Raw genomic sequence first — 21,676 nt, forward strand, 5'->3', positions numbered from 1 at the left:
AGGGACCACTTGGTTCCTCTTTTTATTTTTAATCTCTTAAAAACAAGTCTAAGATTATTTAAGATTTTCTTAATAATTCACAATTTTTAGTAGGTAGCAGTGCTTAATGCCTCTCAAAAAATACTTTTGTTGCTTAACCCTCTATTGTCTTCCAGGCACAGGAAACTAAATTCTGTATTCTTGTAACTGAGCTTTACATTTGTGACAGCAATATTAGCATAAACAAGCATATTAAATCAGGGATGAGATTAAAATAATCACAGTAGGGAATCATCCCCTCCCTACCCTGCTCCAGTGCTCAGGGTTCTGAAGAGTAATGCTGAAAGCATTGCATGTTGGCTGGCTGCATGTATCATATCAGTTTACAGTCAGCAGCAGAGCCATGCTATTGGGCAAAACAGTTTTAAATTATTATTTATGCAGTTGTGTTTGCAACTGGTATAAAGTGCAGGACTGGTTTCACATGCCTCCACCAGAGCAGGGAGAGCACTCCTGAGCAAGGCTCTCCTGTTTCCTGGACTATGTGTGCTGTGGAGAGAGAGACGGCTGGGAAAGGATACAGGTTAGAGGGAACAGTTACAGTTTATTTTAGGAATGCTGTCCTTCTGTCTGATGTTTTGGCATTGTTTTGGCTTTCTTCCATTTTGATTAATTGGTGCTGTTTGTGCTATCATTAATCAAATTTTTCCAGTAACGTCTTGTGCCTGTTGATGAGTATTTTCTTTAGTAGTGGCTTTTTCTTCTTTTTTTTTTTTTTAGGAAGAGGAGGAAGTGTGTATAAAGGGAAAGGAAGTCTTCAGTAATTCCGTCTTTCTCCCTAGGGCAAAATACAAAATACACTTTTATATGCTGTATTTTCTTTTTAAAACAATAGTCAAATAGTATTTTAGTTCTCTTTTCAATTGTTAGTGCTGTATGTTACTCTTCAGAAAGTTTCCTTTGGTTAGAGTGTGTTTTATTTCTTATTGTAAAAATAATTGTTAAATTTTCTTGTTGGGCAGAGACAAGATTATTATTGATTCTTAATACTGTTTCTTCCTAAGGAATGTGGTGGTGTTCTTCAGAAGCATAAAAGTAGTTTTTGATCTGCCATACCTGCCTTTTGAGAAACTGGGTGAAGCAGGGCTTTTTCTGCTTCCAGTCACACAATATTGATGTCTCCTTTTCCTTCCTGGAGAAGGCAGGAGGGGAGAAATTGGCACATAAATTCACTTTAGGACTCTTACTGAGCAGCTGCTTTTAGAACCTGTAATGCTAATTGATGTTTCTTATTTTGTGTGACCCATTCGTATATTTTTCTCCGTTTTTACACTGTAATGATGTAAAGGTTTTTCAGTAGGAAAATAACTAGTAATTACTTAATTTCTCTGGAATTAAAGGCTTAGTTTCTCTGGAATTAAAACAGAAACAGTGGTCCCTAACCCTTCTTGTCCTCTATGTATCTTTAAAGTTTCTGGAAATGGGGTTCTACCTTTGAGTTTCAGTGAATCAAAAATAGTGGTCTTGTGTGTCAAATTTACAGATATTTTAAGGTAACACTGTGTTGAAACATGATTATGCTGAGCTGACATTGTTGAGTTTCGCTTGCTCCCATCTCTGTTTGCAGTTGCTGTTGTTGAAGCAAAGGCTATGGCATGTTTTCAGGAACACTTCTCATGGGTGAGAAACATTTGAGTTCACAGAGTCTTGTCACTGTGACCCCCTGAGATATATTGATATCAGTATAAATGGCTTGTTCTGTAAAGGGTAATGTTAGCCTGCGCCTCTCTCTGAGGCCATCCATCCAGTGGGGTGTGTTACTGTCTCACTTGCTGTAATAAACAAATCCAACTGTGTTTACTGTGCATGCAAAGCTCGTGTGTGCTGTGTCTGGCTTTGCAAGGTGTGTCAGGGCTGACGAATGCGCTCTGCAGACCTGAAAAATGAGCACTGCAAGTAGCCAGTGCCGGGTGTCTCTGTGCCAGCCACAGCCACTGCTTTATCTCCATTGCCAGGCAAGGTTGTCGGGCGTTGCCCAAATGTATCACAGTCATATCAGTGCACTGCCCTAACCCTGCTGGGGGCACTGGCCTTCTCACTCTGTGAGCTGTCAGAAAGTCAGTCAGCTGCTTCTGACTGACTGGATTTATCACAGGTGTGTAGCTTTTCTTTGGGATAATTTTTAAAATGCAATCAGCTTATCTACAAACTGCGCTCTGAAAATTCATTTGGTTATTCCTCAAGCGTGCTATGGGCAATTTAGTTATGTCTGTAGAACATCAAAAATACCATTCAGTAGCAAGGATGCCAGTTTTACTAAAGAACTCTGTCCCTTTAGTATTTTCAGTTTTAGGTTTCAATTGAATAAGATCAAAAGCACAAGTGCTTGACTCATAAACATGAAAAAGGCAAGAAGTAGAAGTGTGGTGATTTAGATGGTAACCAGTGTTACCATCTGCTTCTGGAATCTAGCAGGCAATTGTACCACTTAATATTATGTGTGTATAGCAAACATACTACCTTCATGGGGCTTTTCTGGTTTGGGCTTTGGTTTTTTAAGGAGTCTCTCATTTCAAATTATCTCTCAGTTATTTAATCTCCTGTGAGGGCATTCTGAATACTTGTAGCTGTGTGGCAGGACTGGTGCATTTTTGACATTGTGATGATGAAACTGCAACAGCAAACAAAGTTTTCTGTGTCTGTTCATGGCAGCTTTCAGAGCTAAAGGGAATCTGGAAGCTGTAAACAAATATTTCCAGTGTCTTAAGATGAAGCTTCCTGTTGTTTCTGTTAACAGTACTAAGGGATCTGAGGAGGCAAAACTCCTGGAGTTTTTCTGACTTTTATCAAAGTCAGAATTGAAATATACTTGTGTGCAGCTGAGGTGGTGCTCAGAAGGAAGGAGTGTGAGTAAGGGTATGGTGCTAATTTTGTTAGCTGAAATTATTTAGTACTTCTGACCACTGTGTTATGTCAAATGTCCTCTGCACGCAGTCATCAGTCTGCCTTTTGTGCCTTTGAAATGTTTCAATTTTTAAGAGATGGAAATGACTGGGCGTGTTTCATGTGTCCAATCAGCTGTGAGATATTGGGCTCAGATAAACCTGACCACTTCCTTCCACCTGGAATCCCTAAGACTGCAAGTGGAGTGGAGATGTTGTCCCCTTAATCTTCCATCCCATGCCATCTGAGTCAGGGGTGATGAAGAGAACAGTGCCAGCTCTCCTCTTGCAGGAGGAGAAGGTGCTGGTGTCTCTAGTCTTTCTGGTAGCCCATGCTTCGAGTTACAGCTGTCCTGTGGCTGTTCTCCTGTTAGTCTGTGCTTCCTTGGGATTAGCTGTTGTTGTAGTACCTCCAGTTTTCGGGTTTGTTGTGGCTGCTCCTGGTTTGGATAAAGTCAGCTTTGTTTTCTGGGCTTTCATCTGTGCTCGTGGGTGGGATGGCAGTGCTGGCAGTTTGCTGTCAGGGACAGAGTGTCCTCACTGTGGGCTGTGGAACCCACTGAGCTCCTTCTGGCTGCTTCTTGCAGATAATCCTTGCAATCACATGATTCATGTTAAATTTTGTAAAATTCCACGTGTTTATCATTGAGATTTTTAATAATTGGTTTGAGGGAATCTGAATTTTTCAACTTCTTTGGATTTTTTGTAGAGTAAGTTTTCCTCCACAACTGCGGTTTTTCTCTCAGTGCTGAAGTTACCGAGCTGGTGGTAATCTTTTCTCAGATCCAGTGTTGTTGGTAGTTAGGCTGTTGCCTGAATACTCCCACAGTGTTTTCCTTCCCACAGTCAGAAATAAAGGACGTTGCTCCCTAATAAGCCTTTCTTTTGCTGGCTAACGAGTGAACTCAGCAACATGGGTCACTTATAAAATATCCTCAGTTCAATGCCATTTGTGGAATGAGAACTAAAAAAAAAAGATTATAATTTGGAGTGGAGTGGAGCTGTAGGAAGTGCTTAGTCCTTAGCAAAAATCCCTTTTAAAAAAAGGCAAAAAACATTGGTCAGTCACATGCATTTTGTTTGGCTCTAATTTGAGGTCTTTACAGCTCTTCTGGATTTCTGGTCTTAAATAGAACATTAAAAAAAAAGACATTGCTTTTCGTCTGTATTTTAGATTTAAAGTCTCTTTCTTTCTGCTTGTAGATTTGTTTGTAAATGCATCATAAACAGACAGCCCAGAATGAAGAAAGCAAGCAGGAGTGTTGGCTCAGTGCCCAAAGTGCCTGGAGTAAATAAAGCTCAAACAAGTGAAAAAGCCAAACCAGAAAACGGCTCCTCAGTGTCTGCAGTAACAAAACTCTCCAAAACCGGGACATCGGCATCTCTTTTGAAGGTAATAACCAGCAGAACACTCTGATTATTTATGTTTTTTACAATAAAGCTTTAAAAAGGGTAGAATTTCAAGGCTTGTCTTTAATGCAGCTTAGACTAGAGGATGCATGGGTAGCTGGAGGGAGTCTGGGAAGTTCCAGAGCACTGGGCAGGGTGACAGGATTTTGTGTGTCACTCGTGCTGTACTTTCACACTGCAGCATGAGATGCAGAGCCATGTGCTGTGCAGGACTTGGCTGCTCTGCAAAGGGAGCAGAGTGGAAGCTGTGTTCTGACAAATATTGTTTGTTTGGTGTTATGCTTGAATGGTGTCAGTGACTAATAGGATTTGATAAGAGTTATTTACTGGTTCTGAAAAAAGAACTAATGAAGGATCTAACATGAGAACTTTTATATGTCAGTGATCCATGTCGGGTCAGTGCAGCTGAATTCTTCTGGCTGTTTTGGCCTTTGCTTTGTGTTGAAGTACTGCTTGAGCTGAATTTTCACAAGTTGATTCTTGCTCCCAGAACAAGTTCAAAGGTAGAGGTTTTCTCTTACAGTAGCAAAACGGGGCAGTATATGTAGGAGCAGATGGCTTCCAACAAACAGTCAGACACACTGAGGTGTGCTGCTGTGGAGTTTTCACCTGGAGCAACCACATCTGGGCTGGATGGATGGAATGAGCCTGCCTGCTCTGTCTCCTTTTCCTGGCATGGAGACGTGGCTGTCTGCAGCCCCCTTTGCTGTCTGCAGCCCCCTTTGCTGTCTGCAGCCCCCTTTGCTGTCTGCAGCCCCCTTTGCTGTCTGCAGCCCCCTTTGCTGTCTGCAGCCCAGGGTGCAGGGCTGTGCTGCTGCTGCCCTGGGACAGATGAACAGAGCAAGGAGCAGTGTCCAGCTGGACCTGAACCACTTCCCTGGCACACAAGAAGCCACAAAGGCCATTTAAGTAACTGCAAATAAAGATCCAGAATTAAAGTGAGAGTTGAGGTTTCTCTGCAATAGCTCTGTGTTCCCTTTTCTTCTTCCTTCTCTTTTATGAAGAGTAGTTAATACTTTTGCTGATGAACTTGCAAGCCAGGTTTCCGGGAGTTTTTCTCCCAGTGCCCCTCCTTTCTTTCCATCACCCAATGCATCTTGCAGTTTTCTGAGCTTTAAATAATCTTTTGATGCTTGTTGACACTACCTACTTTATATTTCTAGAAACCTCTCAAAGCAACTGAAGTCCTTTGTAGTTTACTTATCAAGTTTCTTATGTCATACCTCTCAGGAGATAAAGGAGGAGGATGATCTAACACTGAACAGATTTGACCCAGTATGCTTTCACAGTTTTACTGATGTTAGTAACACTTCTGGCTATGTTTTGGTGTGGGATTAGAATTCATGACAGCCTATGAGTTTGAACCACAATGAAAATTTTCTCTTGATTACTAAGGCTTGTCTCAGGTTTATGTTCAACCAGGTTTACTCATACAATTGGATGTCTTTTACTTGTTATGGTGCTGTTGTGCCAACTGTGTGACTTAATGATAGTGATGAATCTTCCTTGAGTGTTCTGTACTTATATAACAAAGTTAGTTGTTTGTGTGGTTTTTTTGTTATCTGGTACTGACAAATCACATATTTTCTGGCTTGAAAGAAGTATCAATAAAAGTTACATTTAAAAAATATTTTTAATATAATTTTCTATTTGATATTGTTGATGAAACATTTGGCATATTGTTTTCCTCATGGAGGCTGTAGAGTATTCTCTCAGAGTTGATCAATTGGTATGTGTTCTGAATTTCATTTAATATTCTTTGACAAAAAAAAGCTGGCATTAAATAACTTCATTGCAACGCTTATTAATTTATTCAGTCCTTTGAGCTGGATATTGGGTGAAAGGCTCCTATTAAAAAGGAGAAATACAGTGCTATAACAATCTTGGTTCAGTTAGTAATAACATTGAAAAATGGAAAATTTTGTAATTATAGCATCCTCTTCATGATATAACTCTAGGCCAGCGTTTAGCTTTAGTGGGCTTCTTTAACTGCATTGTTCCATACATTTGTCCTTTTCTGTGGAGTTTTCTGTGTGGGCAGTGAGCACAGGAAGGGGCTGTGAGACCCACCCTTCCCAGAGCTGAGCCTGTCCCAGGGTCTGTCTGTTCATTTGCTTCCCACTGCCCCAGGCCGGTTCCTTCTCTGTGGTTTCTGCCTCCCCCTTTTGCCACGTTTACCTGTGTAAATGTTCAGCACCCCACACACACACTGTCACTACAGAAGTTTAACTGCCAGCCACTTTGAGTTTTTAATCTGTTACAAAAAACACTACAAATAATGTATTCTTAAGATCATTATTTTTTGACTTCTTCAGCTAATGAGCTTGTGATCCTGCTAACACTCCGAGCTGTAATTAGACAGCAGCTGTACTTCAGACGAATTGCAAAATCCAATGTCCCTGAAAAGCCAGGACTCTGAGACCAATATTTGAATATTAAAAGTTAGAGTGTGTTTTCAGTATTCATGTGTCTAGGCTTCTATTCTGTTTGCAAAATGCAGTAAGTTAATTACAGATTGTTGTGAAGTTTGGTGTTTGAAAAACTCAAATGCGGCAACAACAACCATCAAAGAAAATCTTAGGTAGGAATAATTATATATATATAAAGGGATTTGAATGAGATGCAGTAAATAGGATATACCTGTTGAGAAACTAAGATGAAATGAATTGTATGGGTCATTATTCAAGTTTTGTTGCACTGAAAGAAAGTACTGAGAGGAAAACAGAATATGAATTGTGTAATTATAAAGTGGTTTTTTATATAGAAAATTAAAATAGGTCTGGACGAGCATTTCTAATTATGAGATTTTCTAATTTTTCATATTTTAATGTAGGAGTTTTAATGCTAAGCAGGATGGCACAGTTCTTAGTAAATGAGAAAAAGTTGTTTGGTAAACATACACCATTGCTTTTGCTTCAATTAAAAAGAGGTGCTACTAAAATACTTTGATTTTAGAAGTTCTGAACGGTTGCCATTGTGGAACATTAAGAGAGCTGCTGGTTTGTAATTTTTCCAAAGCTTGCTAAATAGTTTTCTTTGCCAAGAATATAATGTTACAGCTTTGAGAAACTGTTTACTAATTGGCTGCAGAGGAGGCAGTGCCTTCCAACCTAGAGCAGAAATAGTTTATGGGTAAGTCAGAAGAAGAATGTCTGTCTTAAATTCCTTTGTTCAGCAAGGCCTGCAGATGACTAATGTCTGAAAATGTGTATTTTACTTAGCGTATTTTTTTTCTTCAAGCTGAGTCACATCTTGACCTATTTGGCTTGATAACATGTACTTGTACCATAAGTGTCTAAAAGCTTAATGTAATTTCCCCCTCTTTCAGCAGGGTGAAAATGCTGACAGCTCCCAGTCTGTTTGAACTGTCACGTTTGCAGGCGGGTGGGCAGATCCAGCAGCAAAGCAGAAAATCACTGCTCCCTGCCTTTTTGGAATACCTTGGTTTAGGCACAGTAGCACAGGGTTGTTTCCCTCCCCCTGTACCCCCATGCCCTCAAAATTAATTCAATTAGATACAAAAGCTAATTAGATCAGAGGTAAACCAGGTCTGTTGTACACCAGTAGTCTGTGCTCAGCCTGTCCTCCCCACATGAGTTGGGTGGGCATTATGGCTTCTGTAGCCCCCCAGATATTTTTGCTTTCCTATTTATGTTTCCATTGCCTGTTTGCATGGCTGTGTGACATGGCAGACCAAGGGCTGGTCTGGCTCCTGGGAGGAAGGAGCTCTTGGAAAAGCCTTGTTTGCACAGCAAACAACAATGGCATTTTCATACCAGAAAAGCCAGCTTTAGATGCACAGCAGACTAGATCCTTGGAGTGATGTGTTTTCTTCCAGCCTTTTATTAACCTTTTCAGAAGGCTACACCGTTTCTGACGTGATTCAATAAAAACATTCTTGTCCTAGAGGACTTTACCCTTAAAAATTTCTGTCTGTAAATTTTCTATATTTCTATCAGTTGCATGCAGAGCGAATACGTTCTTGTCCCAAAGCTCCCTTTTGTTTTGCAGCTGCTCTTTGTAAATGGCACAGATCTCATCCATGCTCTTTCCACAGTGCTGTGATCAGTGTTCCTCACTGCTCTGGAATTGGTACTTGCAAAAAGAGACTGTAGAGAATAGACTGACATGCAACTATTTTTTTAATTAAGCAAGTGTACCTTTATTCTAAATCTATAGAATTTTAATGTCTGCAATATAGTTTTTAACATGGATGTAGTGGGAGCTGGAAGTTACAAACTTGCAGACATGATGGAAAGCAACTGGTTAACTTCTGTGCACTACCTTTTAGCTGGGATGTTGGAGGAGAGTTTAAATGTGTTGTCCAGCTGAATAATACAGTTGCTGAAAGAATGCTGCTAGCACAGCTGTTTTCTTTTAAATTTTTTTTCTGATATAATGGGAAAAATGTTGAGCATATTTTGATTTTCACCATTTGAAAAATTGTATTTTAAAGAGTATAAAGTCTGCCAATTAATGTTTAAGAGCTTAGTGTCTCTAGACTTTGCTTTATCCTGAAAGATGTATTCTCTGTTTGGGAGTCTGCTTGTTGAGAATCCTGTGCTTGCTGCCCTGTCACATTCCAGGAAGCTTTTGTGGCTAAAAGTAGTTTGAGGAACAATCATATGAGGTTACACAAAAAGTCCATCAAACAAATAACCCATCTCTTAAAATTCCCTAGAAAAGAGCTTGAAAGCAAGGCAGGAATATGTGGTGAGGGTGGCTTTTCCCCTGCCTCTGTCCTAGTTTCTAGTGATCTGTAGTTCAGTATTTTGAGCTAGAAATTGTATTTTGCTAATGTTGGATTGATTTTTGGTTTTCTTTGATTTAAGCTTTTTTGTTGTGAATTTGCCCACCAGAAAACATTTGATCATATTCAGTTGAAGGATTTTGTATTAACTTCCTGGTAATTGGTGGTTGAATTATCTGAGAATTGCCTTCATTTTTATGCATAAGCCAACATTCAGTCAAAATTGAGAAGTTTTACGCTATGATATGTTACTGTGCTTTAATTGTCTTTATTTTTCTCCTGGGTACTGAAGGATTAAGAATTTTTTGGGGTAGAGAGAAGACTCAGTTTCAGTGCTCACTCATATGTAAGGAGTTAAAGTTCCATTTCATTTACCGACTCTGCACAGTGCAGTTCTCTTACACTTTTCAGCATTCTTGCATAGACACATGACTTGTCAAATATGTACTTTTTAAACTGAAGGAATCTTTAACAGTAGAAATGTTGGCTCTGCAGACTCCTGGGCCAGCTGTCTTAAAGCTGCTTCTTCCCTTTCTTTCAGACTAAGAGTAACGATGACCTCTTAGCAGGGATGGCTGGTGGCAGTGGAGTGACAATGACCAACGGTGTCAAGGCCAAGAAGAACTCTTGTGTATCAACAGCATCTTCAGCTCCAGGGACAACCATGAACAGTCTGGAAAACAAACCCAAAACTATTGCAGGTAAATGGATATATTGATTCTTAAAGGTGCAAGTTGGGGAGCTTTTTATTTTCATTTAGTGTATTTAGGATCCAGGTTGTTTATTGAAGTGCTCATTAAAGCCATAGTCAAATCACACACCTTCTGAACTCCTTTCCTGTTTTTAATAATGTAATTGCTTTTTTGGAGGGTGTTCCTTTTAGTTTGTTTGGTACTGACTATGCAACTCTTATATAAAATGAAATAATATAATTAATTTAGAGAATCATAGATTTTTCTGAAAGTGTCTGTTTAAAAAATCCATGACACAAGCACTAAATCTCTAAGATGCCTTGTTACAGTGAACATTTTGGAATGTTTTGTGTAGCTTTATAGAAAAAAAGTAAGAGGGCTTTCAGAAACTGTTCAGAAAAGTGAAATCATTTAGTGTGTTGTAGATATGAATTGAAATAGGTCTTGCCTTCCATTGCTCTCTTTTGGATTCAGTAATGTTTGCAAAGCTGTAAAGCATCTGGAAATAAAGGAGTAATAATCTATCTTTTTTTTTATGCAACGAGATGAAAATGCAGGAAACGGAAGATGCGGTTTGGGTTAATACTTACTTCCTATTTTCTATGCAAAATAGATTCAGTAGTGTGATTCTGAAAATGAAGCACTGTGTTGCTCATACACGGCACACAGCCTTCTGTGACAGATACTGTATCTTAAATTCACGTTCCTAACTTTCAAAAAACACACAGGTACAAGTTCCACAGCGAAGCGCAGCACTTCCTCTGGAAATAAAGAGTCGAGCTCTTCTAGAGAGAGGATCCGGGACCGTTCTCGTCTGAGCCAGAGCAAGAAGCTGCCTGTGGCGGGGCAGGGCCCCGGTGACACGGTGCTGGCAAAGCGCTCCCGCAGCCGCACCAATCCCGACTCCGACGTCCGCATGAGCAAGTCCAAGTCCGACAACCAGATCAGCGACAAAGCCGCACTGGAAGCAAAGGTGAACGATCTTCTCACGCTGGCAAAAACTAAAGATGTGGAAATCTTGCACCTGAGAAGTGAACTAAGGGACATGCGTGCTCAGCTGGGACTCAACGAAGATCATCTTGAGGGGGATGAAAAATCTGAAGAGAAAGAAGCCATTGTTGTCCATCAGCCAACTGATGTAGAGTCTACACTGCTGCAGTTACAGGAACAAAACACTGCCATCAGAGAAGAGCTCAACCAGCTGAAGAATGAGAATCGAATGTTAAAAGACAGACTAAATGCTTTGGGCTTTTCTTTGGAACAAAGGCTGGACAACTCTGAAAAGCTCTTTGGCTATCAGTCTTTGAGTCCTGAGATTACAGCTGGCAACCACAGCGACGGTGGGGGCACTCTGACATCTTCAGTGGAAGGTTCTGCTCCTGGATCAATGGAAGACTTGTTAAGTCAGGATGAGAACACTCTCATGGACAACCAACACAGTAATTCCATGGATAATTTAGACAGCGAGTGCAGTGAAGTTTATCAGCCACTGACATCAAGTGATGATGCCTTAGATGCTCCGTCATCTTCAGAATCTGAAGGAGTACCAAGTATAGAAAGGTCTAGGAAGGGGAGCAGTGGCAATGCAAGTGAAGTATCCGTAGCTTGTCTGACAGAACGGATACATCAGATGGAAGAGAATCAACACAGTACAGCTGAAGAGCTCCAAGCCACGCTCCAAGAGCTTGCAGATCTGCAGCAAATAACACAAGAGCTGAACAGCGAGAATGAAAGACTCGGAGAGGAAAAGGTAATCCTGATGGAGTCCTTGTGCCAGCAAAGTGACAAGCTGGAACACTTCAGCCGTCAGATCGAGTATTTCCGGTCCCTTCTGGATGAACACCACATTTCCTATGTGATTGATGAGGACATGAAGAGCGGGCGCTACATGGAGCTGGAGCAGCGTTACATGGAGCTGGCGGAGAACGCGCGCTTCGAGCGGGAGCAGCTGCTGGGCGTTCAGCAGCACTTGAGCAACACTTTGAAGATGGCAGAACAAGACAACAAGGAGGCCCAAGAAATGATAGGGGCATTAAAAGAGAGGAATCACCACATGGAACGGATTATCGAGTCAGAGCAGAAAAGCAAAACAGCTCTGGCATCTACCTTAGAGGAGTACAAAGCCACAGTAGCCAGTGACCAGATTGAGATGAACAGGCTGAAAGCTCAGCTAGAGCATGAAAAGCAGAGAGTGGCCGAGTTGTACTCTATACACAACTCTGGAGATAAATCAGACATACAAGACCTGCTGGAGAGTGTCAGGCTGGATAAGGAAAAAGCAGAGGCCTTGGCCAGTGGTCTGCAGGAGGAGCTGGCGCACACCCGCAACGACGCCAACCGATTGCAAGATGCCATTGCTAAGGTAGAGCTTAAAATACCATTGCATTCTAACATCCCTTGTACATAATGACCTGTTGGCCTCTGTAGTTCTTTCAGAAGTAAGAGATTAATTATGGGGTTAATTGGATTCCAGTAGTGCTAGGGCTAATTACTTTCTCTTGACTTTTGCAATGAAAATGATGTCAGCATTTGAAGAAATTATATGGATACATTGAGCTACAGGGTGACTTTTATGTTACTTTTTAAGAATATTTACACTCCACAACTTATTTCAGTGGGCAAACTTAAACAGTGTTTAAGATACTGTACTAATTTAGTGCTTAAATTGCACACCTTCTGCAAGAATTTATGTACTGATTAGGTTTTGGATCAAAGTGTTTATTTCCAGTTCTGTTTCGACCCAAATATTTCTAATTTATGCAGTAGCTATGTCTAGTGAAAGTATTTACCATAATTTAATATAAAAGCAAGAATCACACTATTTAATAACTTTACATATTCATTTAAAGGTATATCTTCCTGAAGAGAATTTATGCCAAATTTCATGTGTGAACTATATGTTAGCTGCAAGTCAACATGTTAGTCATGATCATGAGCCTGTTAGAATCAACCTTAATTTGGGGTGAAAAATTCACTAAAATAATTTTAATAACTGAGGTTGGATAGTGCTATTAAAGTAAAAACCACCGAAACAGATGACATAAAGGCAGGGTATTTTGTCTATTAAACTTGGTGCCTGCCAGTGTTGCCCACCCTAAACCACAACCTAATTTCTCTTTTTTTTCTGGCACCCCATTTTTGGTATTGGGTTAATGTTCCTGTGCCCCTGAGCCCAGCCTATTACTTATGTTACAGTTTGTTGAGGCAGGATAAAAAGAACCTCTTCCCCTGCTCCTGAAAAGGGGAAGTCAACCAAGTGCACTTCCCTTCCCTTCCCTTCCCTTCCCTTCCCTTCCCTTCCCTTCCCTTCCCTTCCCTTCCCTTCCCTTCCCTTCCCTTCCCTTCCCTTCCCTTCCCTTCCCTTCCCTTCCCTTCCCTTCCCTTCCCTTCCCTTCCCTTCCCTTCCCTTCCCTTCCCTTCCCTTCCCTTCCCTTCCCTTCCCTTCCCTTCCCTTCCCTTCCCTTCCCTTCCCTTCCCTTCCCTTCCCTTCCCTTCCCTTCCCTTCCCTTCCCTTCCCTTCCCTTCCCTTCCCTTCCCTTCCCTTCCCTTCCCTTCCCTTCCCTTCCCTTCCCTTCCCTTCCCTTCCCTTCCCTTCCCTTCCCTTCCCTTCCCTTCCCTTCCCTTCCCTTCCCTTCCCTTCCCTTCCCGCACCTTCCCTTCCCTTCCCTTCCCTTCCCTTCCCTTCCCTTCCCTTCCCGCACCTTCCCTTCCCGCACCTTCCCTTCCCGCACCTTCCCTTCCCTTCCCGCACCTTCCCTTCCCGCACCTTCCCTTCCCGCACCTTCCCTTCCCTTCCCTTCCCTTCCCTTCCCTTCCCTTCCCTTCCCTTCCCTTCCCTTCCCTTCCCTTCCCTTCCCTTCCCTTCCCTTCCCTTCCCTTCCCTTCCCTTCCCTTCCCTTCCCTTCCCTTCCCTTCCCTTCCCTTCCCTTCCCTTCCCTTCCCTTCCCTTCCCTTCCCTTCCCTTCCCTTCCCTTCCCTTCCCTTCCCTTCCCTTCCCTTCCCTTCCCTTCCCTTCCCTTCCCTTCCCTTCCCTTCCCTTCCCTTCCCTTCCCTTCCCTTCCCTTCCCTTCCCTTCCCTTCCCTTCCCTTCCCTTCCCTTCCCTTCCCTTCCCTTCCCTTCCCTTCCCTTCCCTTCCCTTCCCTTCCCGCACCTTCCCTTCCCTTCCCGCACCTTCCCTTCCCGCACCTTCCCTTCCCGCACCTTCCCTTCCCGCACCTTCCCTTCCCGCACCTTCCCTTCCCGCACCTTCCCTTCCCGCACCTTCCCTTCCCGCACCTTCCCTTCCCTTCCCGCACCTTCCCTTCCCTTCCCTTCCCTTCCCTTCCCTTCCCTTCCCTTCCCTTCCCTTCCCTTCCCTTCCCTTCCCTTCCCTTCCCTTCCCTTCCCTTCCCTTCCCTTCCCTTCCCTTCCCGCACCTTCCCGCACCTTCCCGCACCTTCCCGCACCTTCCCGCACCTTCCCGCACCTTCCCTTCCCTTCCCTTCCCTTCCCTTCCCTTCCCTTCCCTTCCCTTCCCTTCCCTTCCCTTCCCTTCCCTTCCCTTCCCTTCCCTTCCCTTCCCTTCCCTTCCCTTCCCTTCCCTTCCCTTCCCTTCCCTTCCCTTCCCTTCCCTTCCCTTCCCTTCCCTTCCCTTCCCTTCCCTTCCCTTCCCTTCCCTTCCCTTCCCTTCCCTTCCCTTCCCTTCCCTTCCCTTCCCTTCCCTTCCCTTCCCTTCCCTTCCCTTCCCTTCCCTTCCCGCACCTTCCCGCACCTTCCCGCACCTTCCCGCACCTTCCCGCACCTTCCCGCACCTTCCCGCACCTTCCCTTCCCGCACCTTCCCGCACCTTCCCGCACCTTCCCGCACCTTCCCTTCCCGCACCTTCCCTTCCCGCACCTTCCCTTCCCGCACCTTCCCTTCCCTTCCCTTCCCTTCCCTTCCCTTCCCTTCCCTTCCCTTCCCTTCCCGCACCTTCCCGCACCTTCCCGCACCTTCCCGCCCCTTCCCGCCCCTTCCCGCCCCTTCCCGCCCCTTCCCGCCCCTTCCCGCCCCTTCCCGCCCCGCCCCTTCCCTTCCCTTCCCTTCCCTTCCCTTCCCTTCCCTTCCCTTCCCTTCCCTTCCCTTCCCTTCCCTTCCCTTCCCTTCCCTTCCCTTCCCTTCCCTTCCCTTCCCTTCCCTTCCCTTCCCTTCCCTTCCCTTCCCTTCCCTTCCCTTCCCTTCCCTTCCCTTCCCTTCCCTTCCCTTCCCTTCCCTTCCCTTCCCTTCCCTTCCCTTCCCTTCCCTTCCCTTCCCTTCCCTTCCCTTCCCTTCCCTTCCCTTTTTGGTTTTTTTTTCTGTTTAATGGTTTAACAGCCTCCTCTGAGAACTGCTTCAACTCACTAAAACACCTCACACACAATTGTGACACTTGCTTAAGGAAATTACTCATCACACAGGTCCAGCAAGCACTAAAATCGATGCACAAGAGACCAGACTTTTTCTCTGTTGACAAGAGAAAAGAAGGCTAAAGAGTTTCCCCCTGCCCTACCCCTTTTCCACGGCAGCTGGATGTTAAATAGGATCAGCTGCTCATGCAACCTCAGCCTTGATACAATGGTGGTGTTGCTTCACTTGTATGCAGGGCACTGCTCTTAGAGTAGCTGGGGATGCTCAGATATCCAGCCTGGGAATAAAAAAAGTTTAACTTGGCCCAGGAAAAGAGTTGCACTAGAACAATGTATGGTCAAAGGCTTACATTTCTGCTGTATTTTTTGGTTGCAAAAATAGATTGTAAGTGTGGTAGTTACAACACTAAAAGTACATATAATCTGCAATAAGATATATTCTTCTTTAGGTTGAAGATGAATATCGAGTGTTCCAAGAAGAAGCCAAGAAACAAATTGAGGACCTCAATATGACTCTAGAAAAGCTTCGGACAGAGCTAGATGAGAAGGAGACTGAGAGGAGTGACATGAAAGAAACCATCTTTGAGTTGGAGGATGAAGTAGAGCAGCACCGTGCTGTGAAGCTTCACGACAATCTTATCATATCTGATTTGGAGAGTAAGTATTATGCATTTCTCTTGGGAGAAAGGATAATTTAAGAAAAGCTCAAGCAGAACACTGTAATATTGAAAATATTTCCACTTGTCTTTTGTGTATCTGAATTCAAGTCAGACTAGGTTTTGCAAAATCCCTGCACACTAGGGGAAGAAAAAAATCAAGTTGGCTTAGCTTTTCCAGACCCACTTAGTAGTTGGTGTGGGAATAAAAACCTGTGACTAGAGAACAAGTATGATATCTACTAATACTGTTTTCAAGTTGTTCTTCAAAGTAGAAAAACATGCAGTAGAAAACATGTTTACTGTGTAGCTGTCTAGCTCTCTGTGCCTTAGTTCCCTCTCTGATCTTGGAGACCTGCTCAGACATTCCTACCATGGGCTGGAATTCTGCAATTAGTCTCCATCTAAATAAGAACACAGGCAACTCTACCCTGGCAAGCTGTATTTGCACAGTGCTGCTTAAAGAATTCAAATATCTGGTAGTCTTCCATGTTATTCAAAGATGAAACAAGATAACAACAAAAAAAAGCATGATTCCTTCTAACAACAAGGGAAATATTCATAGAAAGGGTTTTAATTGGGCTGCTATCAAGAAAAGTTAGTGTCTTAAGCAAGCTAAATGGTTTATTCAAGCTCAGTATCTTCAGACATGGCTGTGAGTGTTGTTTCCCTAAGCAACCCTTCTTTATCTTGAAAAACAATCACTGCTTCTCTTTACAAAATAGTTTTAAGTTTTTATTTTGAATTTTTTTCCCTTTCTGTGCTAAAAGACAGTAATTTTGGAGCAAAAACTCAAAAAGGTTGAACAGTTTTTTTGCTAGTTTTGTTTTGTCCATTAAGTGAAATACACTCATGCAGGGAACAGCACTGTAGTCAAGCAGATATTTAGAAATCTGCCTATAAATACCTGATTACAAGGCAGCTCTGATTTTTAGGTGCTTCTGCTTTATGGGTACAAACCAGCCGTCAGATATTTAATTTCGACTGGTAAAAATTCAGGCAGACAAACCTCTGCCAGGGGAGAAATTCTCAACAAAAATTGGAACAGTCTTTGTTATTCATTGGTCTTGAAATAGTTTGGAAAATTCATCTGGACCAGGCAGTGTCCTGACGTGATCCTTTGGGGGGAAGCAAGCTGCTGTTTTAGTTACATGCTGGAAGGAGAGTGGCATCTAGTGGCAGTAAGAAAGGATGGCACCCCAAGAATTGTATAAACTTTTAAAAGTGTATTTTTTCTGACAGCTTGAAAACTCTGTTGATTGTGGGCTCATAGTTAAACCTCTTAGAGGAGGTTTTTCATGGTAGTCTCTGAGTAGTGACAGCATAGGACATTGTGAAAAACCTGGGACTTTGAGGTGGTACATACAACATTTAAAAGACAGAATTCTAATCACAAAATGGAAAAATATAACTTAAAGATTTTACTAAAGACAGACTTTACACTTAGGAGAAAGATGCCTCATAGATGAGGTGGTGAGTGTTCATTCAATTTAATGATTAATCAACACAAATAGTAATATAGGAAGGGGAAACACTCCAAGGCCTGGTACTTAGGGCATTTCAAACACCAAAAAGAGGCACAAGGAACCTACAGTGGAACACTTTTCACAGTAATGTGGGTATTGAACTGTCCCATTTTAGCTATTAATATGTCTGCCTGCAGAAACAGGGGTCTCTGATGTGTGCAGCAGGATGCAAATTGCATTGATGAAGAACACACAGGATGTTCCTGACATCCACCCAGCTGTGGTGAGAGCTGCAGCCACTGCAGCTCAGCTCCTTTCTGCTGGGATGAGGAGTTTGAAACAAAGGGCTCAAAGGGCCTGGAGGGGAACCCTGGGGAGAAGCTGAGGGTTTGTTCAGCCTGGAGAAGGCTGAGGGGAGAGCTCGTTGTGGTCTTCAATCCCTGCTCTCTGTTACTGGAGACAGGACTTGAGGACATGGCTGCAGCTAAGTCAGGGGAGGTTTAGGTTGGATACCAGGAAGGGTTCTTCCCCCAGAGGGTGGCTGGGCACTGGAACAGCCTCCCCAGGACACGGTCACAGCCCCAGGGCTGCCAGAGCTCAGGGAGGGTTTGGACAATGCCCTCAGGCACAGGGTGGGATTGTTGGGGTGACCTGTGCAGGGCCAGGATTCGGACTTGAGGCTCCTGATAGATCCCTTCCAACTGAGGATATTCTACAATTTACTGTATGTAAAAAGTAAGAACTATTCAAATAGTCTGTATGTTTTATATCCTCCCTGCTGTGCTGAGCTGAAGCCGGCAGCGGGGAGGGAGGACAGTGGAGAGGGCTGACACTGCACTAGATGGCGTGTTCCCTCTGGTTTCACTTCCAACTCCCAAAAACTTGCAGTAGGCAGTGGCCCAGCTGTCACATTAGTCATCCACAGTAACTAAGGGGGAAAGAGAAACCTTTTTTTTCTCCCAAGCAGTTAATAAAAGTTTGTGGGGATTTTTTTTTCCAGAAAAGTTTGACTTCTGATGTGCAGAAAACATGTTATTTGTAGGTTAGCTTACCACTTCTCAGAGGTTTCTTCTGAAGCACAGAAATCATCATTGCTTGTTCTCTTAGCACAGGTGCATGTAAGTTCTCCTAGTCTGTAACTATGTAAGTCAGGAAATTTTTAGGACAAGGGTAGGTGAGCTAGAAGGTGGATATATTTAATGTTCAGTGAATAGTTCTTTTATGGATCTGACAGTGTTTTAATTCTGCTATATCTTATTTGAAAAGGATCTTGACAGCAGTTATGAAATGAAATGTTTATATTACCATATTTAGGCCTTTTCTAACCAAGTGTTGGAAAAGCCAATAAGATGTTCATTTCTTGTGCTTTTTTTCACCTTTTTAGTACTTTTTTTTTTTTTTTTTTTTGCTAATGGTGGATCCTTAATAAGTCATTTTTCTTCCTGTATAGAAGTATTGTCTGACATGATGAGCTCAAAAGCAAGATTGATCTACAAAATGCCTCAGCTTTGGTATTTGTACCCAGTGCTTCTTCCTTACAGAAGGGAGCTGCAGTTCTTACACTACTCTGTGTATTTCTGTGCTGGGGTAGCCATTCCTATGCTAAAGAATCAAAATGCTCTCTCCCAGTATAAGGCATGCCTCTGTTACCAGTACAAAAACTGTGGGAGTGTCCATTGTGGAATTGCCTGTGTTAGAATTACTTGGTTTAGTGTCCCTTCCCAGGAATTGGCATGTCATTTGTTCTGAAATTACTGTTCCTGTCTGAATATTAGTATTTTTCCCCCTTTTTCTTTTCCCAGAAACTACTGAAATTAAGCAACTGAATGTTGATATGCATTTTTATTTCATAGTGATAAATTCTAACTGCTAGTTGTATTATAGTTAGTAAAAGTTGCAGATACAGAGCCTCATGATAGCTTTTCTCTGGTAGCCTTACAAAACTCTTCCTCCCACCCCCAGCCCTAGCTGTAAAGATTTCTTTACAATTTGTAGTCTGCGTGTCCTATAATCTTTTTTTTCTGCCTCTTAGGTAGAGGCAAAGCCTTGTCAAACTGTGGCTTAATTCAATATCATTTTGTGAAATGTAGATGTAATTGGATCCTACAGTAAAACACGAGCTGGCTGATTTGCCATTTCTGCTTATCCTGTTCATTCATCAGAAGAATCTCCTTGTTCTTCATTCACCCTAACATGTAGTTAGGGTGTTTCCAACTTCTTCTTTTATCTCAGTCTTTGTTGTCTATGATCCCTAAAAGGAGGAGACTGGATAATGCTAGAAGTACCTGTCCTACCATACTGAAAATTCAGGCCCATGGAGGTGGAAAGGGTTTTGTGTGTTAGAGCAGAGTGTGGAGTTTGCAAGGATGCAGAAAGGGAAGGTGCCACATGGCAGCCTCTGCCTATTTTGACTACTTGAATTTTGTGGCTGTAGTTGGTGGAAGAGGTGAAATCACTTATATTAGTCATAATCTCTCACTGCATTTCAAATTCAGTTGCAATTTGGTGTTTTTAATCTCCTTGGTTGATTGGGGAGGAGAGAGAGCACTGTTTCCAACAACTGCTCTAAACTGCTCTGTATTATTTATGGTACCTGCAGAATATTCAGACCATTGTTTTACTTGAAAGCATAAATACACTAAAATTTAATGGTGCGTTTCATAACTCACAGAAGCTCAAAACAATGGCACTACATAAGCTTTAACTGTGGGTGCATTTATGGTTTCTGGTTTGTGGTTATTTTTAGATAACTTGCTTTTAGTAGTACTGCAACTTTTATTTTTAAAAACATTTTTTCTTTGAACTGTTTTAAAAGTTAAAATGAACATCAACATGATTTGTTCCAAAATGTATTTAAAGGAAAAGGTGGGGGGAGCAAGTTTTATAACTTTGGCCTAAAGCTGGCCTCCTAGTTCTGAATTTAGCTCAAACAAGTTCTGTATAAAGACACAAGCTAAAAATTGGAGGGCTTTGCTTGAGTATCACAGTAGCATGAGATTTGAGTGGCCCACCCTGTAGGCTTATCTTCAAAGCTTAAAGATCAGCTGGGTGCAACTTAAAATAGGCAGTCTTGCAAGGAGGAGATAAATACAGAAGTATCTGTCTATTTTTAATGCCCCAACTTTTCCAAGTTTGAAAGGTTATCATGTTATCATGCCAGCTGAGGTTTATGTGGGTCTCGTAAAGAAATGAACTGTGACTTAAAAAGTCCCTGTATTTGGGGCCATTGAGGAAGGCTTTGTGTATTGGACAGCCTAAATGTATTAAGCACCTTCAGTCATGTTGTGGAAAGAGCATTGCTAATATACAGGAAAAATAAATATTTGTTTCCAGCAGGTGTTGGGATAATGAACCCGAACAACAAAATGCATTTAGCCAGTTTCTCCATCATTTTTACAGTTTTTACAGTCACATGAATACTACAGAAATAAAACATCCTAGAGTCCAAGGATCAGTGAAGTGACACACCAATTAGAAATTGATGCTGTGTTCTTCTTTATTAGTTGATTAGTTTTACGAATGGAGGAATCAGTGACATTGTCCTGGTGTATTGAATCAAGCCACAAATGAATAATAATTGCAGTAGCCAGTCTGTCAGACGCCACACAGGAGCTGCTGGCGATGGGGCTGTGACCCCTTCTGTGTCACTGCTGACAGATTTAGGGACCATCTCTCTCACAACACGAGCTCACAGACTGTTTGGCTTTTTGCTGTAAATATAGTTTGCTTTGACCTCAAATAGGAGCTTGATAGACAAGAATGTCAGATTCTTGGGGACATGAGTTCAGTTTTGTCCCTGTGGAAGGCACGGCTACAAGTGTTATGTCAGCTGCTTTGTGGCAGGAATAAACTGTGAATCAAAGGCTTTGTGTAGCTGCAGCTTATGTTTGAGGAGGGAAAACCCCCAGACGTGGATGTTTTTAGGATCCTTTCATGTTCAATTGCCTCCCTTGTTTACTTGCTCTTTGTTATTGCTTTTTCATTTTACTATTGTGATTTGGGATTTGTATAAGAATTGAGTTTGCTTGTGCTGCTCCCCTTACCAGTCACAGAGGAGTGTGTACCTATTAACACCCTCTGGCAAATTATTCTTCTCATACTGTGTTTCATCAGATGTCTTTGGTTATAAAAGTGTCTTCTCTGAGTAAGTCTTCAAAAACATTTGCAGGTCTTTTCAGTTACTCATTTTTAGTAAATAAATCCTTGAGTAAGATCATACAGGGAATTTAACTTTTGGGTTTTTTTTTTTCCAGATACAGTTAAAAAACTTCAGGATCAAAAGCATGACATGGAAAGAGAGATCAAGAATCTTCACAGGAGACTCCGGGTGGGTAACAACAGAAAAAGTCAATAAATTGTTATCTTAGAATGTCTTAAGACCAGCATATGAAGTTGTGAAAAAATAATTCTAGATACA

The 21,676-nt window shown here is 42.3% G+C and overlaps 1 protein-coding gene across 2 annotated transcripts in view; it reads left to right on the forward strand.

The window, feature by feature from the left end:
• The window catches only part of SPECC1L (sperm antigen with calponin homology and coiled-coil domains 1 like), a 64,863-nt gene that overhangs the window by 9,563 nt on the left and 33,624 nt on the right, over nucleotides 1-21,676 (forward strand). The window contains exons 1-6 of one of the 2 annotated variants that reach the window (XM_063416440.1): nucleotides 260-562; nucleotides 4,125-4,314; nucleotides 9,623-9,782; nucleotides 10,502-12,135; nucleotides 15,587-15,794; nucleotides 21,513-21,586. In XM_063416440.1, coding sequence (XP_063272510.1) covers nucleotides 522-562; nucleotides 4,125-4,314; nucleotides 9,623-9,782; nucleotides 10,502-12,135; nucleotides 15,587-15,794; nucleotides 21,513-21,586 — 2,307 coding nt within the window. In that variant the 5' untranslated portion in view covers nucleotides 260-521. Of the gene's footprint in view, nucleotides 1-259; nucleotides 563-4,124; nucleotides 4,315-9,622; nucleotides 9,783-10,501; nucleotides 12,136-15,586; nucleotides 15,795-21,512; nucleotides 21,587-21,676 lie in introns of those variants that run through there. The other variant, XM_063416441.1, reaches the window with a different exon arrangement.

The sequence above is a fragment of the Prinia subflava genome, chromosome 19, assembly GCF_021018805.1.
Source record: "Prinia subflava isolate CZ2003 ecotype Zambia chromosome 19, Cam_Psub_1.2, whole genome shotgun sequence".
In the NCBI taxonomy this organism is placed as follows: Eukaryota; Metazoa; Chordata; class Aves; order Passeriformes; family Cisticolidae; genus Prinia; species Prinia subflava.